The 24,104-nt window shown below is 52.2% G+C and overlaps 1 protein-coding gene across 1 annotated transcript in view; it reads left to right on the forward strand.

The window, feature by feature from the left end:
- The first annotated feature begins 18,235 nt into the window (after positions 1–18,235).
- Positions 18,236–24,104, forward strand: part of FRMPD3 (FERM and PDZ domain containing 3) — a 28,006-nt gene continuing 22,137 nt past the window's right edge. The window contains exons 1-9 of the mRNA XM_008501710.2: positions 18,236–18,389; positions 18,632–18,734; positions 19,099–19,144; positions 20,262–20,366; positions 21,433–21,540; positions 22,086–22,217; positions 22,686–22,805; positions 22,951–23,087; positions 23,902–24,025. Of these exons, the coding sequence (XP_008499932.2) occupies positions 18,239–18,389; positions 18,632–18,734; positions 19,099–19,144; positions 20,262–20,366; positions 21,433–21,540; positions 22,086–22,217; positions 22,686–22,805; positions 22,951–23,087; positions 23,902–24,025 (1,026 nt within the window). The 5' untranslated portion in view covers positions 18,236–18,238. The remainder of the gene's footprint in view (positions 18,390–18,631; positions 18,735–19,098; positions 19,145–20,261; positions 20,367–21,432; positions 21,541–22,085; positions 22,218–22,685; positions 22,806–22,950; positions 23,088–23,901; positions 24,026–24,104) is intronic.

Raw genomic sequence — 24,104 nt, forward strand, 5'->3', positions numbered from 1 at the left:
CTGCGGGGCACGGCGCCGGGGAGACCCGTCTGTCATGCTCTCCGTCTGGGGAGCTGCCAGTTCGCGGGAGTTAGGTGGCTTCTCCGGGGGATGCGCTGGCTGGAGAGAGGTGATTGGGAGGAGGCAGGAGGCCTGCCATTGCTTTCCTGCACTTTCCAGCAGCCTAATGCCAGGCAGCTCCGTGTTTCCCACGGTGTGTCGAGAGGGATGCTCAGCTCCCTGTTGCCGGTAGCATGGAGATGCTGGAGCAGAGCTCTGTCCCGTCCACCTGTGAGAGCCCATGCCACTGTGTCAGCTGGAGACGTGTGTGGCCTTCTGTAGGCACTAGAGTGATGATGGAGTATCCCCCTTCCCAGTCATCCTGCTTTTGGAGCCTCGGAGGCCCCTGGACAGAGTATCTGCAGGAGGAACATCATGCACAGGAGGAGGAATCTGGTTTGAGGGGTTTGTACTGAATCGGATCAGTGCTGCCAAGCTTACCTGAGATGTCTTTCCCCATTCCAGAGCCCGCAGGCAGGGCCAGGCTGCACAAAGAAGGCGAGGTGCAGGGCAAGGAGCCCCACCGCTGCCCCCCAGGTCACCTTGGCATGCTCCTGGGAGATGCAGTTCTTGCTGTTAGTCCAATATCGTGGCAATTATCACAGAATGTGACTGACTAGAAATCACAGAGACAAATGCACTTGGCTTGTCACTTGAGTCTTTTTTGTTCTGTTTTGTTGGTGTTTTTTTTTAATTTTGCTGTTCTAGAGCCGTTTGGATGGGGTGAGTTTTCATCTTTGTTAGCAGCAGGACTTGCTTTTGGGCAGAAGAAATGTGAAAGGACTTGTATGTTTCTCTTCCTTAAAGACAACCAGTGAGCTGTGTACCATCTTCCACCTTTCCTTAGTCTTCCATATCTGCAAGAGAAGGGTGGAGAGAAAAGCTCGTTTGCACCAGAGCAGGCTGGGGTGTGTGCTCTCGTTTGGGAGTGCCTCGCTGGCCACAAGACGGCCTCGAAGGCAAGAGAGGTTCTGGGCCAGGCATGAGGGAGACAGCGTGTGGCTGGTCTCTGGGTGGAGTCAGGTGCTAAAGGGTTGGGGAATCATAGAATCATAGAATCGGCTGGATTGGAAGGGATCATCAAGTCCAACCCTTGAATGCTGGCACTGGCTCGGTTCTGAGCAGACACCCAGGAAGACTGCTTCTCTCTGCCTGGCAGCAGTCAGTACTCATCCCAGGCATGAGCTACTGGCATCTATGTCATACTGTAGCAAGGAGTTCAAGGCACACCTGAGCAGCAGCAAAAAACTTCCTTTTTTTTTTTTTTTTTATTTTTTTTTTTAATAAGGTACTTCTCTTTCTTCTCCCACTCTGTCCCCTCCTCCCCCCCAGCCTGTCACTGCTTGTTCTGATAGTGCCCTCTCCCTGTGCACCTGAGCAGGGATGCAAGGCTGAGCCTACATCCTCCTGCTCTGCCTGCTCGCAGAATCCCTGCCATGCAGTCACGCCGCTTCGCCTCCCAGCGCCGCTGTCCCTACCCAGGGGATGAATGAGCCGGCGCTCACATCTGTCAACAGCTATCGGCTGGAGCTGGGGTGTGACAGTGTGGGGCTGCAGGCTCCAGGGTTGCGTGCACCCAGGGGTGCCTGTTGCATGGTTGAGGTGATTGACCAAGAGCCACTGAGGTCCTCGGGCTGGGCAGTGCTGCTGCAGGAGCCCAGGAGGGGAAGCAGCCCCCCGGGGCAGCCTGGTGTGGGTCAGCTCAGTGTGCTGACTGCCTGCTTGATTGGCATGGCAATTGTCACCCTTGCACTGCAGCAGTGCTTTGAAGCCCCGACTTCAGCATCATTGCAGGCAGTCCCTGTGGGACCCACCCATGAAGGGGGCATGGGGTGCTGCTGCCTGGGTGCTCTAGCATGGGGTAGCACTGAGCACTGATGCCCCATGGGCAGAGCATTCTGCCTCTTCCCAGGGTTTTGGCACCACTGGCACTGGGGGTTGTCCCTGCAGCAGCCCTGGCTATTGCAGCTTGTACCAGTGTGAAGTTCCTTATCCCATCACACATTCCAGCACATCCATGTCTTTCTTGTGACAGAGGCTCCAGAACGGGATGCAGGACTCCAGGTGGGGTCTCACGAGAGCAGAGTAGAGGGGAAAAATCACTTCCCTTGACCTGCTGGCCACACTTCTCTTGATGCAGCCAAGGATCTGGTTGGCTTTCTGGTTGCAAGTGTACACTGACAGCTTATGTTGAACTTCTTGTCCATCAGCACTCCCAAGTCCTTTTCTTCAGGGCTGCTCTCTAGCCAGTCACTGGTCCCTCTCGATGGCTTCCTTTCCCTCCAGTGTGTCAGCCACACCACACAGTTTGGTGTCATCAGCAAACTGGCTGAGGGTGCATTCAATGCCACCATCCATGTCACCAACAAAGATGTTAAACAGGACCAGTCCCAATGCTGGTCCTTGAGGGACTCCACTTGTCACTGGCCTACACTTGGACATGGATACATTGACAGACACTCTTTGGGTGTGTCCATCAAGCCAGTTCTTAATCCACAGAGTGGTCCATCCATCAAACCCATGTTCTAACAGCTTGGAGACCAGGATGTCGTGACTGTGTCCAAGGCTTTACTCAGGTCCAGGTAAATGATGTTGGTTGCTCTTCCCTTGTCTATTGATGTTGTGACCTTTTCATAGAAGACCACAAGGTTTATTAGGCATGATTTGCCCTTGGTGAAGCTGGGTTGATTATACCAAATCACCTCTACATTATTCTTCTGCTTCAGCAGTGCCTCCAGGAGGATCTGCTCCATGATCTTACCGGGCACAGAGGTGAGACTGAGCGGCCCATAGTTCCCTGGATCCTCCTTCTTTCCCTTTTTGAAAATGGGGCTTATGTTTCCCCTTTTCCAGTCAGTGGGGACTTCACTGGACTGACATGACTTTTGGAATATAATTAACAGTAGTTTATCCACCCTGTGAGTGTATCCTGTTGGGTCCTTGTACACTTTCAGGTTCATCAGATGATCACAAACCTGATCTTCACTTACAATTGCCAGTTCTTCCTTCCAACCCTTGCCATTGTTGTCTGTGACTTTGGGAGTAGAGCTGGAGCCCTTGCCAGTGAAGACTACGGTAAAGAAGTCATTGAGAACCTCAGCCTTCTACATGTCACCAGCTCACCTGTTATTTGTTCCTTTCTGAGGGGGCCCACACCTTCCCTAGTGCTCCTTTTGCCATTAATATACCTACAGAAATTTTTGCTTAATCTCCCTGGCTAGAATTAATTCTAACTGAGCTTCAGCTTTTCTAACCATGTCTCTTGCTTCTCAGACAGCTTCCTTATATGCCCCTCATTCTAGATGTCCTTCCATTCCTTGTAGGGTTTCTTTTTGTGTGACAGTGTGTCCAAGAGTGATCCTTGAATATTAAACAGCTTGTCCTGGGCCCCCCTTCCCTCTAGGGCTTTGTCCCACAGTACTTTGGCCAGCAGATCCCTGAAGTGATCAAAGTCTGCATGCTCAAAGTCCAGGGCTGTAAGCTTGGCATACATCTTCCTAGATGCCCTGAGGATCTTAAATTCATGATCACTGCAGTCAAGGTTGTCCCTGAGCATCACATTGGTCACCAACCCTTCCCTGTTGGAGAGAACAAGGTCCACCATAGCACCTTTTCTTATTGGTTCCTCTACCATTTGGAGAAGGAATTTATCATCTATACATTCCAGGAACAGCCTGGATTGCTGATGCCTTGCTGTGTTGTCCCTCCAGCAGATGACAGGGTGGTTGAAATCACCCACAAGGACCAGGGCCTGTGAATGCAAAGCCTCTTCTATCTGCCTATGGAGGGCCACATCTGCTTGGTTCTGCTGGCTAGGTGGCCTGTAGCAGACCCCTACTGTAACATCACCTTCTCCCTTCTTCCCTTTAATCTTAACCCATATTCACTCAATCAGTTCATCATCCTTCTCCAGATGGAGCTCCATCAATTCCAGTTGGTCACTGATGCAGGGGGCAACACCTCCTCCCCTCCTACCCTGCCTGTCCTTCCTAAAGAGCTTGAAACCATCTATCCCTACATTCCAGTCATGGGAATCATTCCACCAAGTTTCAGTAGCATCCACTAAGTCACAGCTTTCCAGCAGCACAGAGGCCCTTGATTCATCCTGTTTGTTGCCCAAGCTCTGTCCATTCACACAGAGGCTCTTCAGCTGAGCTGGCCATGTCACCCTCTTAGGTGAATCCCCCTTGATTCCTTTGGGGTGTCTCAGTGCATCCTCCCTGGCTTGGTGGTGAAGGGTCTGGAGAACAAGTCCTGAGGAGAGGTTGAGGGAGCTGGGAATTTACTTTCAAGAAGAGGAGGCTGAGAGGAGACCTTGCTGCATTCTACAAGTACCTGAAATGAGGTTGTAAGGAGGTGGGTCCCGGCCTCTCTCTCAAGTGAATAATGATAGGACTAAAGGAATTGGCCTGAAGTTGCACCAGGGGGGATTTAGACTCGATCTGAGGAAGAAATTCTTTACTGAGAGATATTTAGGTACTAGAACAGGCTGCTCAGGGAGGTGGTGGAGCCACCATTCCTGGAGGTATTTAAAATGCAGTAGATGCATTTTAGTAGATGAAGCACTTCATTTGTAGATGAAGGACATGTTCTAGTGGGTTATAGAGATATTGATATATATATTTTACTCGGGGGGAACGTTGACAGCTGGACATGGTGATCTTACAGGTCTTTTCCGACTGTGTTGATTCTGTGCTTCTGTGATAAGGTGCTGTTAGCACCAGCCACCTTCATGTGTTGCTTCACTGCCTGAAACCACGGGAGCTGACCTGCATGCTGAGAGAGAGAGGGAAGCAGAGCTCCGGGACATGACTTGAAAGGACAACTGTCCTTTCGATCTGGAGGGCTAGAGGTGGTTTGGGGAATCCATACATGGACCACAGCAGAGATTTCTGCAGACAGGAGAGTGACATGGAAGCCAGGAACAAGCCCCGAGGGTTAGGCAGCCAACAAGTCCCTTTGACCCGTTTGAGGTGATCATCAAAATACCGAGGTTGGGGGTGGGACTGTAGAGGACCCTCAAATCTGGCACAGCCACAGCTGGACTCAGGGAACAGTGTCCAGTTTCAATTTGTGTATGGGACAGTGAGAGCTCATACGTGTTCACAGATGGATCTTTTCTTCCTCAGGGATGCACATATTCTCAGCTGTGTAAAAATCAGCATGTCTCTGCCTAGCTGTACCTTGTGGTCCCTCCTGGGTTTAAGACCATTCTCAGATCTCAGGGGGGTATGGCAATGGAGTTGCATCCACCTTAGAAGATGGGTCCCTGCACACCCCTGTCTTGTTGTAGTGTGGAAACAGATCCACCCCTGGCCCAGTCCATCCTGCACAGCATGAACATGCAGGACTGATGCCCAGTGGCACAGGGAACACTTCTGAGCTCCCTTGATGTTCTCTCTCTTCTTTAAATTAATCAGCAGCTGGCCTCAGCAGTGAGTCAATAGTGAGATTTGTATCTTAAATAGCATTATTGATTGCCTAGGAAGCCTGTATTTTGTACTGATAGATACACATGCACACAAGGCCCCTGCCAGATAGAAGGGGTGAAAGGCACAGTGTAACACACGGAGCTGGCTTGTCACAGGTGGAGATGTGTGTGTGTCCACGTGAGTGAGATGCAGGTCCCACTGGAGACCAAGGTGAGGCACCCTCGGGTCTTTGACCATCTGACCTTTCTGCATCTGTCCAACATTACTGTGCAGCCTTGACCACTCTTGAGCTTCTGGCCCTTTCTTCCTAATATGTGACATAGCAATGCAAACACCTCTGCCACCTTGCATCATCTCTTCTTTTGCAGGTAGGATGCTGTATCCTTCCTTAGGAAAAGAGATGTTGATGTCTGCTGACAAATTGTGTGGTCTCCTCAAGGGTTGCTAACCCTTCATGTGAGAGACTTAGGTTAGATGTACAAAGCAAAGTCTGTTGTAGCATTGCCTGGAGCTGGTTGGAGAGGAGGATGGATGGGATGGGATGGACCCATCCTGCCAGAACTGGCAGTGTGAGCTATGAGCAGATGCATATAGGAAGCATGGTGCGACCTGGCTCAGCTCTGAGAAGCTGGAACTGTGTGAGTGTGACAGGGGGTGCAGCTTACTGCCATGTCTGCTCATGGAAAGGCAAAGTGTGCTGCTGCTCTCAAGCTGTCTACCTCCAGGTAATAGGGAGTGCATGGAAGAGGAGTCCTGTGGGCTTCAGGGACTTCACCAGCTTTGTCTCCTTGGGGCTGAGTCGTTCCTGTCCCTCAGCAGTGGCACAGTGCTTGCAGCAGCCAGAGCACTCTGCTGAAGGTTGCTTTGCTGCCTGCACACTGTGTGCCTTTGCAGCACAGGCAGCACGATGTGGAGGCAGCCCCTAATGCAGGGGGGGATGTGTGTTGGTAGCACTGTAGGAGAGGGGCTGAGGGCTCAAGCTCAGTGCCAGCCAAGCTGGGCTCTCCCTGCAGCAGCATAGTGTGCTGGGAGCCTGGCTGCTCTGTCCTCCAGGGCTGTGGAGCACAGCCAAGGTGCAGGGATGCTTGTGCGAGGAATTGCTAAACCTCTTGCCAGGTTTTTTGTGGTCATTTTGGGTTGGTGCAGCAGAGCCCTTCCTTGGGCTGGGAGCACTGTGGCTGCCCCAGCAGCAACCTTGCTTGCCTGTCCCTGTGTGCTAACACGTGCATGTTCACTCTGTGACAGAGCGTGGCCTCATGTCCCATACATTGCATCCAGCCTTGTTTCGGACCACTCTGCCTGATGCTCTGCTCTCTGCTGGGATTAGTTAAGGCTGAGGAAAGTGTCAGCTGGATTCACATAGGCAGCTGAAATGGCACAGCTGATCCACAGAGTCAAATGTCTAAAGCCTGGATGATAGGGTCTTGGATGACCTGTCTGTATCACTTTTTAGCTGATCAACAGGCATAGGAAGTTGTTGGATGCTGTCATGCCTATGTGTACACACATATTCTGGAACAGAATTCATACATTTCTGAAACAGGCTCCCCAGGGAGGTGCTTGAGTCTCCATCCCTGGATGTGGTGCTTGGGGACATGGTTTAATGGTGGGTCATCAGGAATAGAGTAAAAGGGTTAGGATGAGGCTGGACTCAATCTTGAAGGTCTTTTCTAGCCTGAGCAATTCTATGATTCGTATAAATATGTATGTGTGTGTGTATAAATATATATGTAGCACTATAGCATCTTACTACTGTTTGGACCCTGTAAATGTTTTTCGAGACAATGCCTGCCCACAGCACATCCCCAGTCGCCTGATCTTAGCAAGCCAATCTATGCAAGGATCTCAGGAAAGAACAGTTGGGGTTTTATGTAGCTGGCATAATTTACAGCTAAAATAGCACACCAGAAATATGTCCAATCCAATCTCCTTTGTAATCTTGTTTTCATTTAAGCCTCCAGGGTGGTGATGGGAGAAGTAAGGAAAGCAGGCTACAAATGGAGTTTATTACCCATAACAGGGAGATTTGTGTGATGCTCTATATGAAATGCTCACAGTTTGCAGAGGTTAAAGCTGGCTATTGTGCTCCCCAGCTCGAAGGGGCACCTCCTGCTTGTACTGGGAGCCTTGGCTGCAAATTCTTTTGCAGATGGCTTTGTGATGTCTTAGAGCCATCCATGCCATGGAGCCATACCAATGCCACCTCCCACAACCAAACTGGAGGAGGATGGTGGTACACTGGTGACCATCATGTTTCTGTCCATCTGGCCTGATCACTGCGAAAAGAAATGAAATTATCTCACTGCTGCTGCCACCTTTGAGGGTTGCATTTCTGTTTAGTTTTCAAACCACATATTATCCCTGATCTCCTGCCAATAGCAGGGAGTGAACTGATAATGCAGCTGCTATTAATAAAGCAGTATTGTTACATATTCATATCAGACTTCTAATTCCACAGTATTTTATTTTTTTAAGAAGAAAAAAGGCAGTCCTTCACCAGAACAGTGGAGGAAGGAGTCAGGCAAGATGGTGTTGGAGATATATTCCACCAGTGTTAGCAAAATCTGCTTCCCTTCTTCTCTTGGGGATTCATACACTGAGCTGTATCACAGCTTAGCAGTTTGGGCAGACCACAAACCAAAGGACAGAATTACCCTCTATTCCCCACCCTCCCACAAAGGGAAAATAAAGGGGAATAAAGACTGGAGGCTCGAAGTTGGAAATTGAAAACAATTAAAGTCAGACTTACTAGCAGAGGGGAAAGGCAATAAGGTAAGGGATAAAGTAACAAAAATACAAATATATACAAATATATGCACAGCCCAATCTCAACAGCAGGGATGGGTGCCTGAGGGCCCCTTGCAGCAGGGCTGACTCAGGAGATGGGGTCCACGGCTCTTCCCAGCACCCAATAGATCTGGACTCTGAAGAGCAGGTGGGGAGCTGGGGGTAAAGGAGCGCAGGGGAACAGCAGCACAGCCAGGAGTGAGAGAAAAAGAGAGGAGGGGCTGGGGTCTGCATGACCTTTAGAGAGGATGGGCAGGAATGGGAGGGAACAGACCCCTCCATTTGTGTTCCACCCCTCTGAGTCCAAAAGTCCTCATTCTTTAGGTCCTCAAAACGCTGACAAGCTTGCCCTGGGGTCCTTGCCCTTCCTGGCAGCGCTGAGCTAAAAGATGGGATCCCAAAGGCCGTTGTGGCATCCCAGGAGCACTGACACTGCAGGGAACCAAGAGCAGTGTGAGTAGAGGGAGTGCTGAATTCAGATAGATGGGTTGGCAGGAAAGGTTTGGTGCCCATCTCCATTTTATATAGAAAATTTCACAACTAATGTAAATTTAAAAAAACAAACAATGGAAAATCTTCTATAAATCTGGGATGCATATATGTTTGTACAGCCATTAGAGAGGGAAGTATACCACATAATCCTGGCCAAAGGATAAATATCCTTGCGCTGCCATTTCTGCAAGCAAGGATGCTTTTTGTCATTGAAAAGTATTTTTAAAAAGTACTGTCTCCAAAACAGTAGCAGCATTTTATGGTAAGCCATAAATTGGAAGAGATACCTAATCACTCATACAATTATTACAGGGGTGTCGATGAATGACTTCCCCAAGACTTGCCTGTAAAGTAAAGCCTTCTCTCTCACTTCTTAATGATTGAATCTGATGTCTAGATTTGGCCAAGTAAATATTGTGAGATCAAGCCCATTTCCCATGAACACTGGTCTGGAAACTCATCCTTGCCCTCTGGCTGGGGACATTTGAAAGGTAGTCATGGCATTTCTGACTCTTCTGGCAAGCCCCACGATCCCTGAGCCTTTCCTGGCTCTCACCTCCATTGCATGTTAGAGCTGCTCCTATCTCATCTCATATCTCATCTCATCTCATCTCTGCCTCCTCTGGCTCCCAGCACATATGAGGAAAGCGTGACTGTGCTGCCAGGTTGCCAGTGCTGGCAGCCCCAAGAAGCATCCTGGCATTGAGCCTTTCCAACAGTGACTTTCGGTCCCTGCAGCAGTCTCCAAGCAACTTGGAGGCTGCTAGTCTAAAAGGGCTCTTGGTAGAGTCATGTAATATTAACTGGAGGAATGAAAAGGAGCACTGCTAAAAGAATGTAGGAAGGGCAGCTGACGTGGTGGAGCTGATACCCTTCTGCCATCACTTGTATTGTAAGTGTTTTAACAAATCTGGAGGATTGTTTCAGCTGAAATGCCTATAAAGCCTGGCAGGACTGAAGGCATCTCTGGTTCCCAGCCTGCTCCTACAGATGCTGGGGGTGAGCTGGGTTCAGGGCACATCTGCCCTGCTTGCTCTTCATCTGGGCACTGGAACAAGATGCAGAGGATGCAAAATATGTGGTCCCTGCCTCAAAGAACTTATGTCTCAGGCCTCCATTCAGCTTTTTGGAGCTAATCTGTTCCCTGGGGTGCCCAGCTGTGGCATAGCCTGCAGTGAGTGCTCTGCTCATCTTGGAGCAGTCAAGAGAAGACCCCTGGGTGGATCAGGTGTGTGCATTTCCCTGTGTGCATATCCAGCCTTGGTCTGTGCCCTGCCATTCATTTCCTTTACGGAAGCTTACCTGCTGCTTTACATTGTTTACATTGGGAGTTTACATTGTTTTTGCAGTCCCCAAAGAATGATGCCATTAATTCTCTTTCCCATTAGTGGGATGCCTGGTTAATAACCCCTCCTGGCCCTCTCCTGGTCTTCCCTGCTGAAGTGTGGTAAGAAAGTGGCTAAGGACTCAGGAGCATCTCATCTCTGTCCCACGGTTTTGTGGTACCACCTCTTGTTAAAGTGCTGCTGCATAACCCAACCCCAGTGTGTGATGGGCTGGCAGGGAGCAATGCCTCCAGCAGATCTGCTCCTCCTCCCTCTGCCATGGGTGCTGGCTCCAGGGTTTGCAGATGCTCTGGATTGGAGGGGATTGTCTCTCCCCCTTTTTAGTTGCAACGAAGACAACTGGTTTTGTCATTGATCACAAGCATGGAAAGCTTGTGAGCTTTCTCCCCAGCACCCATGCAGCTCTGCCATCAGTCAGGTGTGGCTGGAGGCTTCTTTCCCCCTGCTGCTCAGAGGAACTGGCTAGCTGAGGGACAAGATGGTGCCAGAGCATCCAAGCTGTTCAGGAAGGAGAGAGGTCTGTGACAGCCACCTTCTCCTGGTGCTAGGAAAGCTGCCTGCTGCCCTCCAACCTCACTGCAACCCCTTCCCATGCTTACAGAGAGCATGGTACTGTCTCTAGTTAGCAAGTAGGAGGACAGGCTGGTTTGTATGGATTTAGCACTGAGATATGGGGCCTGGAGCCCAGCTCCTCTTTCCTGAGGTCTTGCATGCACTTCCCTCCCAGGACACCTCTGCCTGGCAGATGGCTTTCTGAAAGGGCAGAGTTGAGTTTCTTTGACTGTTCTTCTCCCAGGGTGCCCTTTGGGTTGGTAGCTTTCCATCCTTCATTCTTCTGCATAGGGCTGCTATGGAAAACATACCCCTCTTGTGGCCCCTCTTGGCCACTGCTGCAAACATCACTGAATCCTAGAGCTGAAGCTGAACCCCTGGCCTGTCTGCTCACAGCCCTTGCCCTGGGAAACCCCCAGCTTTCCCAGTTGGATGTCCATCCTAGCCTCAGGACAGAGCTTGTAGCTCCTATTCTCCCCATGACAATGAGCTGCTGGCAGCCAGATGTATTAAAGACAAACTGGCTCATCTGCTGAGAGCTTTTGAGTATTGTTGGCGTTTTTGTTACCTTTGCCTAGGCTAGGTTAAGGATTTTAATCTGGACATTGAAGTAGGAAATGGAAGAAGCTGATCCCAGAGCACACTCAGGAGGTAGTAGGGGCTCTTGCTGCCTCATCTGCATCTCTGGGAGGTGATTTTGATGTTCTTGGCCAAACTAGGAATGTCAGGGAGAGGTGTTCCTGGCCTGGCCTTGCAGGACTGCAGCTGCCCTTTGTGTTATCCATGGTCCAGCTGGTGTCCAAGCAGTGATGCTTGATTCCAGCTTCACAGCTTCCTGGAGCTGATTGCTGCCTTTAAGCATCCATCTGAACAGGCAGAGGAAGGGACAGCAAGCTCCCAAGGCCAACCTTCAGCTCTTTCTCCCAGTTCTTGTGAGTCAGGACAGACAAAATCATCTGATGTGTTCTCGCCAATGGCTACGAATTGTCATTCACCAAAAGTGCCAAGGTGACAGCTGTGGAGACCACAGGCAGTAGTTTCGTTTGTAGATGAGGAGCAGTGTAGATCCTCACTCTGCAATACTCTCCAGATGCTCGTGAGGCTGATGTGGATGGGTATGGTGGTTTAGGGAAGCTGCTGCTGTCATGCTGGGCTGGGCTGCATCTCCTTCAAGGCTCAGCCACTGCCCAGCAGCAGGTTCTGTGTGCCACAAAATGGGTTTGTTTCAGTACCCCTCAGTGAAAGTAGAGCAGCAGTGCTGTTAGGTAGATCTGTTTACTTCACACTACAGCAGCTCAGGAGCACAGATGGGAGCAGATAGCATGTGGGAAGAGAAGGGATGAGAAGCAGGGCTACATCCCAGAGAACTCAGCCAAGTGCCTCCAGTGTTTGGTTGGGGAAGTGTCTTGCCTCATTCCAAGCTCTCTGTGACACCATCAGCTTCCTCAGTGGGGATTTGTTTCTGGAGGGCTGTTACAGTGTGGGTGAGACATGGCCCAGGGCTGTCATATGAGGCCCCCTTCACTCCCCCTGCCACCGACCCACAACCCCAGCCCTCTGCCCCTTGCCAGCCTCAGCTCCAGGTTCCCAAGTGGCAGCCAACTGTTGGTTGGTTGAACCTGATCCCATCTCTGCCGTGGTCTGCAAAGCCTGTGAGCAGCACTCCATGGATATCTTGCTGCAGAAGAGATGCAAGGGGACAGGTGACAAAAGTGGTGGCCAGTGGGGTCTGCCCAGAGGGGTAGTGGAGGGGAAGCAGCAGTCCCACACACCAGGGTCTCTGGGTGCCATGGCAGAGCAGGGGTGCAGGAGCCCCATGGCAGTGCAGGTCACAGGGCACCCTGCAGTAACAAGTGTCAGCTATTGCTGTGTGACACTTTGGCAGCTCCTCCTGGGACAGCTGAAGCTGACAGACCTTCTTCAGAACTGCCACTCTTTGACTTCCACACTATGGCATTTATTGTAAACAAAGAAGCACTGGTAACTCCAACAGTGTTTAAGGAGTGAGAAGAGCTGTGGTTTTATTCACACATCCCCAGGAAGGTGCTCAGCCCCACATGAATTGGTACAGGGCTGTGTCCTCCAGACAGCTGAAGTTGGCTGGGGAGAGAGCAGAGAGGAGGGGGGGTCTAACATCCCCCTGGTCTGAGGAGTTGTTGCCAAGCACCTCCTTTAGAAGATTCAGGGCTCTGGTAGGAGACAAGCATTGCCTTTCCCTGCTTCAGGTCTCGGCCCTGCCCAGCCCCAGTAAGGGGTTTTGTACCCATTTGGGAGAGCCATGGCTGCTGCAGCTTACAGCTGCTGACTGGTATCAGCTCCTTGGGGCTGGTGTAGCGACTGATGCCTGCCAGGCCTAAGGAGCTGTTTTAGGAAGGAAGGGACTAGAGATGCTCATGTAGGGTTCACACAGAGGTGGCACTTGAGACAGCTCCTGCCCAGCCCCACCCTGGAGCTGGATGTGAAGTTTCACACATCAAATGCAGGAGGATATATTGCTGCCTTCCTTCCCCAGCCCACTGAATTTGATTCAGGATGTGAGCAGCATCCTGAACAGACCACTGTGCCCCTGTCAGGAGGTCTCAGGCACAAGATGCCATCATGGACAAGCCTGGGGCAAAGGATGCTTGCGGTCCCATGCCTTCCATTTCTCTGCTCCACTGGATGCTCTTGATGTTCTCCAAGAGCAGTGAGACTCCCAGTTTGCAAACTCTTTCAGACAAGCTGGAAATACACAGCAAAGCAGAATTACCAGTGTGTCTGGAGAGTCAGGGAGCTGGAACAAGACAGATTCTGACAGCTGCTTTGAGGAGGTCTGCCAGAGACCAAGCAACATCTCAGCCACGTACAGCTCATTCTGCAGAGCATCAGCCCCCTTTTGGCATGCACAGCCTGTCTGCGTATCAGAAGCTGCCTTGCTCTAACTGTCCTGTCCATGACGTGTATTTGGGGTGGGCACCAGCCCAGCAGCTGTGGGCTGCTTCTTCATTGGGTGGTGGCTGAGTGATGGGGACACACAGGTCTTGCAGTGGGGCTGGGAAGCAGCATGTGTTTCCAGGCTGAATCACACTGAGGATTGTCTTGTTCCTTGTTAAGAGCCCAGATACCATATTTGCATGGCAGAAATAGGATCATCATCCATCTCTCTCTACCTGTCTGTCTGCTGGTCCATCCATCCCTCCCAGCTCCTTCACATACCAGCAGAGTAGTGTCTTTAGGGGGAAAAAAAAATCTGCCTGGAAGATTTTTGTTGTTCTGCAGGGCTGTAAGGTCAGGAAAGTAAAAGCTGATGTTTGTTATGCAGAGCACAGAGCTAGCATGGCAGGCAGGCAGGTACCTACTCAGCTGCAGCTGTGAGGGCCAGCTTTGCACTGAGGTGGGGTTTTGCATCCATGGGAGAGGGTAAGTGGTGTTACCAGAGCCAAAATGGGATGGCAGGTGAGCAGAGGAGATGGAGACATACTGAGCTCATGGGTGGAACTCACTGTCCCTTATGCTGTCCTGCCAGGCAGTCAATGCTGCAGAGGGGGGTAGGGCACCCTGCTGCTCTGCACCTCCCTTGCCAAGTTGTCTTAGCTCAGCTGCTCCCTGCACAGGTTATTTTAGCTTTGATTCAGCTCCAAAATTGCCTTGGCTGAAATTCCGTCTCTAGTGTTTTCAGTCTGGAGGAGCATCACTGAACGTGTCAAAAAGATGAATTAGAGATAAGAAAAAAAATAATAAAAATAAAAATAAAAAAAAGCACAAGGGAGCACAAGGGAGCAGTGCAGTTGGTGGGGAGAGCAGAGCTGTGCTAGTTGTAGCCTCGCCAGGCTGCTTCAAGCACACACCTCTTCCCCCTTTCCAGAGGCAGCTGCTTGCCCTGCTGCCCAGCACCCTCCCCTGCCCCCTTCCATGCAGGGCTGAGACATCCTTCCAGGTATCTTCCTTCCCTGCACAAGCCTGGTCTTGGGGTCCTGGGAGCACTTGAGAGCACAACCACTGAGAACTGCTCACGGCTGGGGCCAAGACATTTAATCCAGTCCCATGGATGGTGAGCTAAAGCCTGTAGATCAGCCAGGAGAACCATAGCAGGACCGTGGAGCCAAACAGAAAAGAGGCAGCCATTACTGTGTCATCAGATGCTGCCTCTATGAGAGTTGCCCATCTGAGCAGCTTCACAATGGTCTGGAAGTACAGCATCTGTTTACCCTTGCTGGGGACATCTGACATGTTAATGTGGTCCAAGTGGCGGCTTCCAAGGTGACAAGATTCTTGCTGGGAACAGATGGGCAGGGCTGATGAAGCAGAGTTGCACATCATAGTGGATCCCATGCCAGCCAGCCAGCCCTGCCCACTCTTCTCTTGTCCCTGCCATCAGTTGCTGTGTGCCCTGACAGCCCTGTGGGCTGCAGCTGAGATGGAGACCAGGATGTGAGACTGGAGCTGCCATATACTCCCCATAAAAGTACTTGGCCCATTCCCCAGTGTTTCCTGTCACTGCCACACGTGCTCAGGATCCCACATGCCTCACAACCCGTTCACCAACTGCAGCCTGGCAGATGGAGGAGCCTGGTTTTGCAGCAGGAGAGAGAGGAATCCACAGGCTCTGTTTGTTCTCAGGGTGTTCACTGCAACAGAGTAAGGGGGCGGAGAGCTGGCATCTACCCCTATAATGCTGTCTGTGCAAAGTGTCCCTCTGTACCCACTTCCCATCCTGGGCCTTAGCCTTCCTCAGCTGCAGAAAGTGTTTCCCCCTGGTGCCATCCTGTATAAAGGTGTTTGGAAATGGTGTGAGTGTCCTGGGTAGATGGAGACCATTGCTTCTCCCAGGTAGTTAGTACTGGTTTATTCTGGTGGCTTTTCCCACTAGCAGAGGTGCTCCTTCAGCACTAAAAGCAAAGGGAGAAAATCAGGCTTTAGGGAAGCAGTATCTCCTGTAGTCCTGGGGTGCAGCCAAGCTGTAATTAAGAGTTAGGGAGACTGTTGCCTGCTGCTTCTGGTGATGGTTTTCTCCAACCTCTTGCTCTCATCCCTGGTGAGCATGTATCATGCCCCAAGCGCAGTGGGGGAGAGCTGCTGTGGGAAGGACATTCAGAGCCACAGCCTTGTGAAGGCATGTTATACCTGTTGCTGAGCGCATTACTTCTCCAGGAGTGGATAAGCCCTGCTTAAGAGGACACTGGTCCTCTTTTATTTAATTTTCTGGTAATGCTTCTGCAGCATCAAAGCCTGCATCAAAGAGAGGAGCAGGTTAGGAGCCTGGTAAAGGAGTTTTATTGTCAGTGTCCAGCTCCTTATTGCCCTCTTTCCTTTAACACTGGACAGCAGACTGGTTGAGCTGATATTAAGTGTGCTTTCTTTTCTTTTTATCCATTTAAGCTGCAAAGATTTCCCTGCTAACATTTTCCAACAGTGATTAACTTGTGTGAGATGCTGTTGTTCCTGGGTGGTCACTGGAGGGTCATGGCTCTGTGGGGAGCATTGAGGGTGAGACCTACTCCCAAATTGCACACAAAAAGGTACATCTGGGGATGTAGCAGCTTTAATTGGGCAGCTGTAGTCTGGGACTTGGCACACACTTGGCTGTGACTTGGTGAGCCTCCATTTCCCCAGAGCAATTTCAACAACCTCAGCCACATCTCTGGGGCAGCCCAGTGCTTTGAGCCCCACAGGTAATCCTCATGTTCATGTGCTGTGGGAATCTTGTTGGATAGGGCTGGAATTGCTGTGGGCAGATATAGGGGGTATGAAATGGGAGGATTTCCTCTGGGAAGCCATCAGCTCCGTGGCTCTGCTGCCTCTTGGCAGATGACTCCCTCTTTGGAAAAAGCAGGCGTTCTCCCCAGCCATGCCAGGTGTGCAGAGACAGTGTTACATTCAGCCCTTTTCAGACAATGGCTTTTGATAATGCTAGTTGGAGAAAATTGGTTGAATCATGTAATTTTGTTGTTGTTGTTCTTTAAAATGCCAATGGAAGTAGCAGAGAAACTAATGAGGCAGTGTGTAGACAGTTTCAGGGGAGAGAGTCTCACGTGGACTTCCCCCCAGCTGTGCTCTCCTGGTGATGGAGCTGGCCCTGCATCCTGTACCTGCAGGTGCTACAGCCCTACTGGGACCACTGGTGGGTTCAGAACTCCCCCATACCCCAGAAGATGCCTGCACCCTTCTGCTTCTCTGCAGCTCCCTTCCCCAGGTCTTGCTGTTTTGTTTCACAAACCATGTGCCACAGAATGAGGCAGGGGAAAGCCACAGGTACCAGATCAGCTGGGCACTGGAGACCTTGCAGTGATGATATCCCAACACCACAGGGCACAGCTTATCCACAATCATCACTGTATCCCTGACACTGCATGGAGACACCTGGTGCTCAGAGCCCTCCTGCCTGCTATGGGAGATAAGGCAGGAGGGACAGGGACAGACCCTGCCCCCTAAAGCTCGTGGGGACAAGTCACCTGGGCATCAGGGCTGGCACAGGGCTGTCTTTATTGGTAGTGATACTCTCAAGCCCAAAGCTTCACATGTGCTGCTGTGGTGCTGCAAGAAGCTCCTGTCCTCTTCCAGCCCCTCATACCATCTTTCTTCACTCTGCAGCAGGTGCCAACACTTGCAGAAAAGTTGTTGGCTGGTGGCAGAAGTGCAGACATATTGCATTAGATGAATAATGTGTCAAATACCAGCGGAGGAAACAACTAATGCCAAAAGGCCATGAAAGATTTTTATTATTTTTTTTAAGCAGGCTAAATACTCTGGTTAGGAACAAGTAATGAGAAGCACAGAAGCAGCGGTATGTTCAACACTTTGTCTTTCTGGTCGCAGCCATGTACATTGGCATCTGTCTGTGCTTCACTCTGCTATGGTCCCAGTGGTGCTGGGATGACTCTCCAGTAGCAGGCTTGCAGCCCTGCTGAGCAGGCTGGAGCCATGGCTGGCATTGTGATGAGATGCCAAGGGCAGGTTTGCCATGACCTTGCCATGGCTGGGTCTCTGATTTCTGGCTGTCAGTGCTTGGAGGAGTCCTGGGACTGGAGATTCAGTCATAGTGCCAGCAGCCACAGCTGAGCCTGCCTTAATCCCAGTTTTTAGAGGGGTTGAAGTTGTTTCCACTTCTCTCTGATACTGTACAGCTGTACTAGATGGCATGCCAGCCCTTGAATCTGACAGATATTAAATCTCTACGGAGTGGGCAGAGAGACGGAACTCTGACTGTGCCAGGGCTGATGTGTCCTCTGATCCTCCAAGCAGTGGCATGCCTCAGGTGATGGCCACCAGGTCCCTGCCATCCTGCACAGATTTCCCATCTAATGAAGTGAGATGCTGAGCGTAGATGGGATGGTTTACCCTTGGTTGGGTCTCTTGCCAAATGTCCTTCTGCCTGAGCTGCTGACACTGTGGCAAGGACGGGCACTGAGCAGCACTGCTGTGCAACACAGGACAGGGGCAGGGGAGCTCTGGTCCTGGCAAGCTGCTGGGGCCTGCAGCTGGCAGCGATGTAGGAGGCAGGTGGAGTGGCACTCCAGGTTGCAGAGGGCTTGGGGTGAGTGGGGAGGGCTGCCATGATGAGGTGCATTACAGCCTGTTCCCCTCTTCCCTCCCAAACAGCGCAGCCATGTGATGCCGGAGGAGCTGGGTGGCAATGATATGGAATGTGGGCAGCTGCCTTCGGACACACTCCGACAGGTGACGGTCCAGCGCCACCCCAGCTACGGATTTGGCTTCGTGGCCGGCAGCGAGAGGCCGGTGGTGGTGCGCTCGGTGGCACCAGGTAGGGTGTGGGTGGTGGGGTCCCTGGACACAGCCACAGGGTGCCAGGAAGCACAGCGGCTTCCCACCTCCCCACTGGCGGGAACCATCCCTGGTCTCTGGTCCTCTCTGATCCCCTCCGGTGGCCCTGCAGGGTGCCCTCTGCAGCCACATACATGGGCAAACACTTTTGGGGAGATTGGGACCCTCCTGCTTTCCGCAGGCTCAGGATGTTTGGCTGGCCCTGACCCTCTCTCCCGGCAGGCGGCCCCTCTGAGGATAAACTCCTGCCAGGAGACCAGATCTTGGCCATCAATGATGAGGACGTGAGTGAAGCCCCCAGAGAGAGATTCATCGAGCTTGTCAGGTGAGGACAGCATTTGTCCCTCATTGCATCCAGGGGCTGGTCTGATTCCAGGCAGCTGTGCCCCAGCTGGAGCCATGGGGTGTCGGTGCACATCCCCAGGCTCTGCTGCCTCTGGTGTTCACTGCTTGTGTGAAAAAGCCTCAACCTGTGCAGGGGCAATGCCTTGGAACAAAGCATACCAGTTCCTGGCTAGCAAAGGGATGGGCAGCACTGGGAAAGCATCCACAGCCATGTTACCAAGCACCCCAAGGAGTCCATCCATCCCTCAGTGAGGGTGGGATGTTGTCTCTCAATAGCCAAATGCACATGTTAATACCCACCACCATGAGGTCCCTTTCACTTTCATTTCTCCTTTCTGTCACAGGAAGGCCAAGGACTTCATCATCCTCACTGTCCTGCATACCCACCAGGTGAGACCAGCTGAGCCCCAGGGAAATCAGGACAAGGGTTAAGAGCCCTTTGGGACACCAAGGTCAGGCTCCTGGAGGCCCCAGGGGACCACTCAGGCAGCTCAACTCAAACGTTGGACTGGTGTCCTGGCACCCCAAGGCTGGGCACACAGCCACCTTCCTGTCCTCATCACTGCCACCTTGCAGAAGCAAGGGAGCAAAAATATCCCCAAAGCAATATGGTTTTCACAGGACATGCCATTGCCATTCCCAGCAGGCTCATCGTGGGCATCCTGGGGAGTGGGAATGCCAGGCTGTGGGCTGAATAGTGCAGATGGTGGTGGCACTGGCACTGGTTGGTGGCGGTGTACTGGGGCTCAGCACCTGTGATGCTGGAGCAGATTGAACATCATGCTGGCATCAGTCTGTTTTACCGAGCCCTTTCCAGTTTAAGGAGATCAGTGTGAGATCTCCCTCTGTGGTCCCCTCTTCTCTGGGAAGGAGATGCCACTGCCCACCTCTGCTCTCTCAGGTGTGGGCTATGGACCAGACTCCAAAACAGCTTTTTTTTCTCCTGGCCTGGATGACCACCATGCCACCTGACACTGGCACCCTCAAACCCACACAGCTCTGCAGCATGACTGCCTTCATGCTGGAGCATGTGGAGGCAGAGGGTCCTTGGTGCCTGGTGCAACCACTGGAACATCCCACAGGACTGCCCAGGGTCCTGCCATCTCCCATCTCCGAGCCACCCAGCTGCAGACCCACATCCGAGGGGCTCACCTCTCCCATCCAAACAAGTCCTGATGCTTCCAAAGAAGCCCTGGCTCACATCTCCTGGAGCTAAAGCTGCACAGAGGGTGCTGGGCACATGTGCCTGCTGGGGTGCAGCCTCCCACATCACACTGAGGGTCCTGGTGTGACTTGAGAGGCTGCTGCTCATAATTCTGGCCCTGCCTGCAGCACTGAATAACCACAGCAGTGGCTACTTGCTTTCCAGCCCCCATTTCATGGTTTGCTGCCCGTTCCACATCATTGTATTGGCTTCAGAGAGGCTTTCTCTGGGCCCTGTGTCTGGCTTTCCCCATGCTATGGCTCTGAGGGCAGACAGGTGATTTACCCAGTACTCTCTTTCCAGTCTCCCAAATCTGCTTTCATCAGCGCAGCCAAGAAGGCCAAGCTAAGGTCCAACCCGGTGAAGGTCCGATTCTCAGAGCAGGTGACAGTCGGCGAGACAGACCCAGTAAGTCCTGCCCTACCTTCTGTGATTTATCCCCTGGAGGCATCACCAGGATCGTGGGGCATGAGGTGGCAGGGGTCCACTGAGCTTCTCTCCCTTGATTTGGGTCCCATGGGTAAGAGCAGACCTCTGGCCCATAGGAGCCCTGCAGGGCAGATGCCTTTGGGCACACTCAAGGAATTGTGTCAGTGCTGGGGTGATGTGCCATGGTCCTACCCTGTCCTTCCACATGGATGGAGCCCCAGAAACTGTCCTTGGAAACCTGAATCCGCCTGGGCACTCAAGAGTGACATATGGTCAGTGCCAATGGCCAATGCCTGCCACAAGGAAGGTCTGTAACCTCAAACCCAGTACCAAAAGCTTTGCAGGAATCCCTGGCTGGGGGGGGCAGGGTAACCAGGGCACTGTTGCATGGCAGTGGAAGCTGTTATGCTGCAGCAATGTTGTTCCAGCCCAGTGCCACTGTCTCTTAATTGCAGAAAAGTTTTATTAAGCAGCACACACACACACAAAAAAAAAAAAAAAAAAAAAAAAGTAAGATAAACCCAGAAAAATTCCCTGTGAAGTGCTTTTTAGGGAATTCTGTTTTTAAGCAAAATCAGTTAAGTAGTTATCTGATGGAAACACTCCTTACTAAATAAAATAAGCCTTTACCCAGCTTCTTGCATAGGGTATGTGCAAAGTTGAGGTGGGCTAGGCTTGGGTTACAGGTGAGGAAAGGGAGATTGGCTCCGAGCCACCCTGGCCATTGGTTCCACTCTGGGACAGCAGCTGGGGAGTGGGACAGGCATGAGGCATGGCTCTGAGATGTGCTGGACAGAGTGGGATGCATCATGGCCACTGTGAACTGGGGAGGAGAGTCATCAGGCAGCTCTGAACTGCTCCAGCTCTGCACTTCTCCATGGCTTATCAGCCACTGGATATTCAAGGGAAATGTGCCTCTTTGCACATAAGTGTAGAGAAGCTGTGGATGCCATTATTATGCCATCACTGACACTCAGTATTTCTCCCCACCCTCCCTCTCTCTGTCTGTGCCCCTTGCCTCCCCTGTTGCTGGCCCGCATGCCAGGACATGTTGAAGAAAGAAGCTCTCCTCCTCATTCCCAACGTGCTGAAGGTTTACCTGGAGAATGGGCAGATCAAATCCTTCACATTCGATGGCCGAACCACCGTCAAGGTGGGTCCTTCCACTCCCTCCACACCAACATGATGCTTCTCTCTTCCTGTCTGCCCAATCTATTTTTTCTTGTCTCCTATTTCCTTGTACAAACACTGCAGCAGCACTTGGCTGGCTGCAAACCGCCACTGCATGATAGAGCACCCCTCCACCTTCCCAGGCAACACACTTTGCACCTGGCAGGAATGGGGTTTTGCTGTCTTTTTGCCATAACTTTTCTCCTTGCTGTGAGCCTGCCCTCCAGCTAGGATGAATGCCAGGGGCCAGCTCCCTGCAGCCCTCTCCTGTAACACTGCAGTGCTACCTGAGGTGCTGGCAGTCTCACTGCTTGTCACCTTCTGCTGTAAGGTCACCTCCTGCTGTGAGGTCACTTCACGAAGCAATAACTGTGTAAAATGCCACAACCCCTTTCAGCAGTGCGGGGCCTCATCCTGCACTGGGATGTCTCCAGGTTCCAGGGAGGAGGGAGATCTCAGTGTGGGGCCAGCTCCAGTCCTGTGAGGGAGCCAGTGCCTTGCACTCAAACCTGTTCTTGTAATTTTCAGGATGTGATGGTGACATTGCAGGACCGCCTGTCCTTGAGGCACATCGAGCACTTTGCCCTGGTCCTGGAGTGTTCCAGGCCACAGCAGAGCCAGAGGTTTCTGCTGCTCCAGGACAAGCAGCCACTGGCCCACGTAAGCCTCTGGGTGTGGGAGGGGATTGAGTCAGGCATGGCCAGGTTTGTGCCATGGTGTAGCCCTTCCTTGCCACTGGCATGGTCCTGTGGGCTCAGGGATGCAAAGAAGGGTGGCCAAAGAAGGAGATGGTCAGGGCATCCCACCCTGATGGCATCATGGAGACGCTCTGTGCTCCAGGCTGGGCAGATGCAGACAGCATTCATGAACATCTTTGGACTGCCCGTAAGAGCCAGGAAGCTAGCACTGCACAGGACCAGAGATAAAATGGGAAGCATAGAGGAAGCATTAGCTTCCTCCCAGCAACACCAAAGCTGTAATACCAAGGCAGGCTGGGATGTTCCCGGGATGAAAGGATCAGGTGATGCATAGAGCAGATCCCACTCCCAGGGAAAAGGATATGGGGGCTCCTGCCCTGCCAATATACATGGCTCCTGGGCTCATCTCTCCCCTCTGTTCCTGACACAGGTTGTACAGAGGACACACTACCAAGGCATGAGATGCCTCTTCCGTGTGAGCTTCTTCCCCAAAGACCCGGTGGAGCTGCTGCACCAAGACCCTGCAGCATTTGAGTACCTGTACATCCAGGTAGGGGACTCACCCCTAGGAACTGGGAGCTGATGGTGCTCATGGTCCATACGTCTGCTCAGGCTGGGACCTGTGAAGGCATCCCTGGGGTGGCTGGTGCCCTGTCCCCATGGCTGTCTAAGGACACCTCTCCTTCCTCCCGCAGAGCCGCAATGATGTGATCAGAGAGCGCCTGGGCACAGACTCCAAGCCAGAGATGCTGCTGGGCCTGGCTGCCCTCCACATCTACATCACCGTCTCAGCCACCCGCCCCAGCCAGAAGGTCTCCCTCAAGAATGTGGAGTGAGTCCTCTTCCCTCTCCACATGCCGCTGCAGAGCCCTCCTCTGTGGCCCCCTCCCCGTGCTCCTGCTCACAGCCCCTGCATGGCTGGGGTGCTCACCATGTTATGGGATGCTGAGTGTGAGAAGCTCTGGGAGCCCCTCTTCAGCTGGCCAGTGGCTCATGGGCTTGGCACCAGTGACACACAGCACCTGATTCCATGTAAGATCCCTGCATGCTGACATCCAGCCATCCACTGCAGCCTTTCCAGGGCTGGCAAGGATGTTTGCTGTGAACCCAGGGTCATTTCCATGGGAACCCAGGCTGATTTTCCACCTGATATCCAAGGCAAGGAGAAGGCATTGTGGCTCCATAATCTCAGCCTGTCACCAAGCTGTGTAGCCCTGGCTCAGTCCTTCTGAGTCTTCTGGTGGTTGTAAATGCATAGAGAGTCCATCTGTGCAAGCTGGCCTTGCCCCATATGTGCAGGGAGGAAGAGGGGAGATGGCATCCTGGGAGGCTTCCAAAAGAGGTTTGGGGATTTTCCCTGTATCCCTTAAACTTACATGAAGGTGAAAGCGAGCTGGCCTTGGCTTCAGAGCCTGCATTCTCAGTCCAGTCTTGGTACTTTGACACCAGCCAGGGGTCCCATTCCCCTGGGGACACAGGCTGCAGTATGTCACTGCTCCAGCCATGACACCAAGGAAGCACTGGTGTGGCTTCAGCTTCCACCGATGGCAAGAGGATGCTCTCAGGCAGCAAACCTGTTTTCTGTCCCTCTGATACATCAGGGGGGTCTTAGGCTTGGCAGCTCAAGCAAACTTCTCTCCCTACAGGAAGGAGTGGGGCCTGGAGCCCTTCCTGCCCCCCTCGGTCCTGCAGCTGATCAAAGAGAAGAGCCTTCGGAAATCCCTCTCGCAGCAGCTCAAAGCCCACCAGAACCAGCCTGGTGGCACCAAGGTGAGCCCAACACACATCATCAGGGATGGTGGGGTGGCAGTGTGCCCTCCACCCCAGCCATCCTGTTGTCCCTGGCTGC

The sequence above is a fragment of the Calypte anna genome, chromosome 4, assembly GCF_003957555.1.
Source record: "Calypte anna isolate BGI_N300 chromosome 4, bCalAnn1_v1.p, whole genome shotgun sequence".
NCBI classification, from domain to species: domain Eukaryota; kingdom Metazoa; phylum Chordata; class Aves; order Apodiformes; family Trochilidae; genus Calypte; species Calypte anna.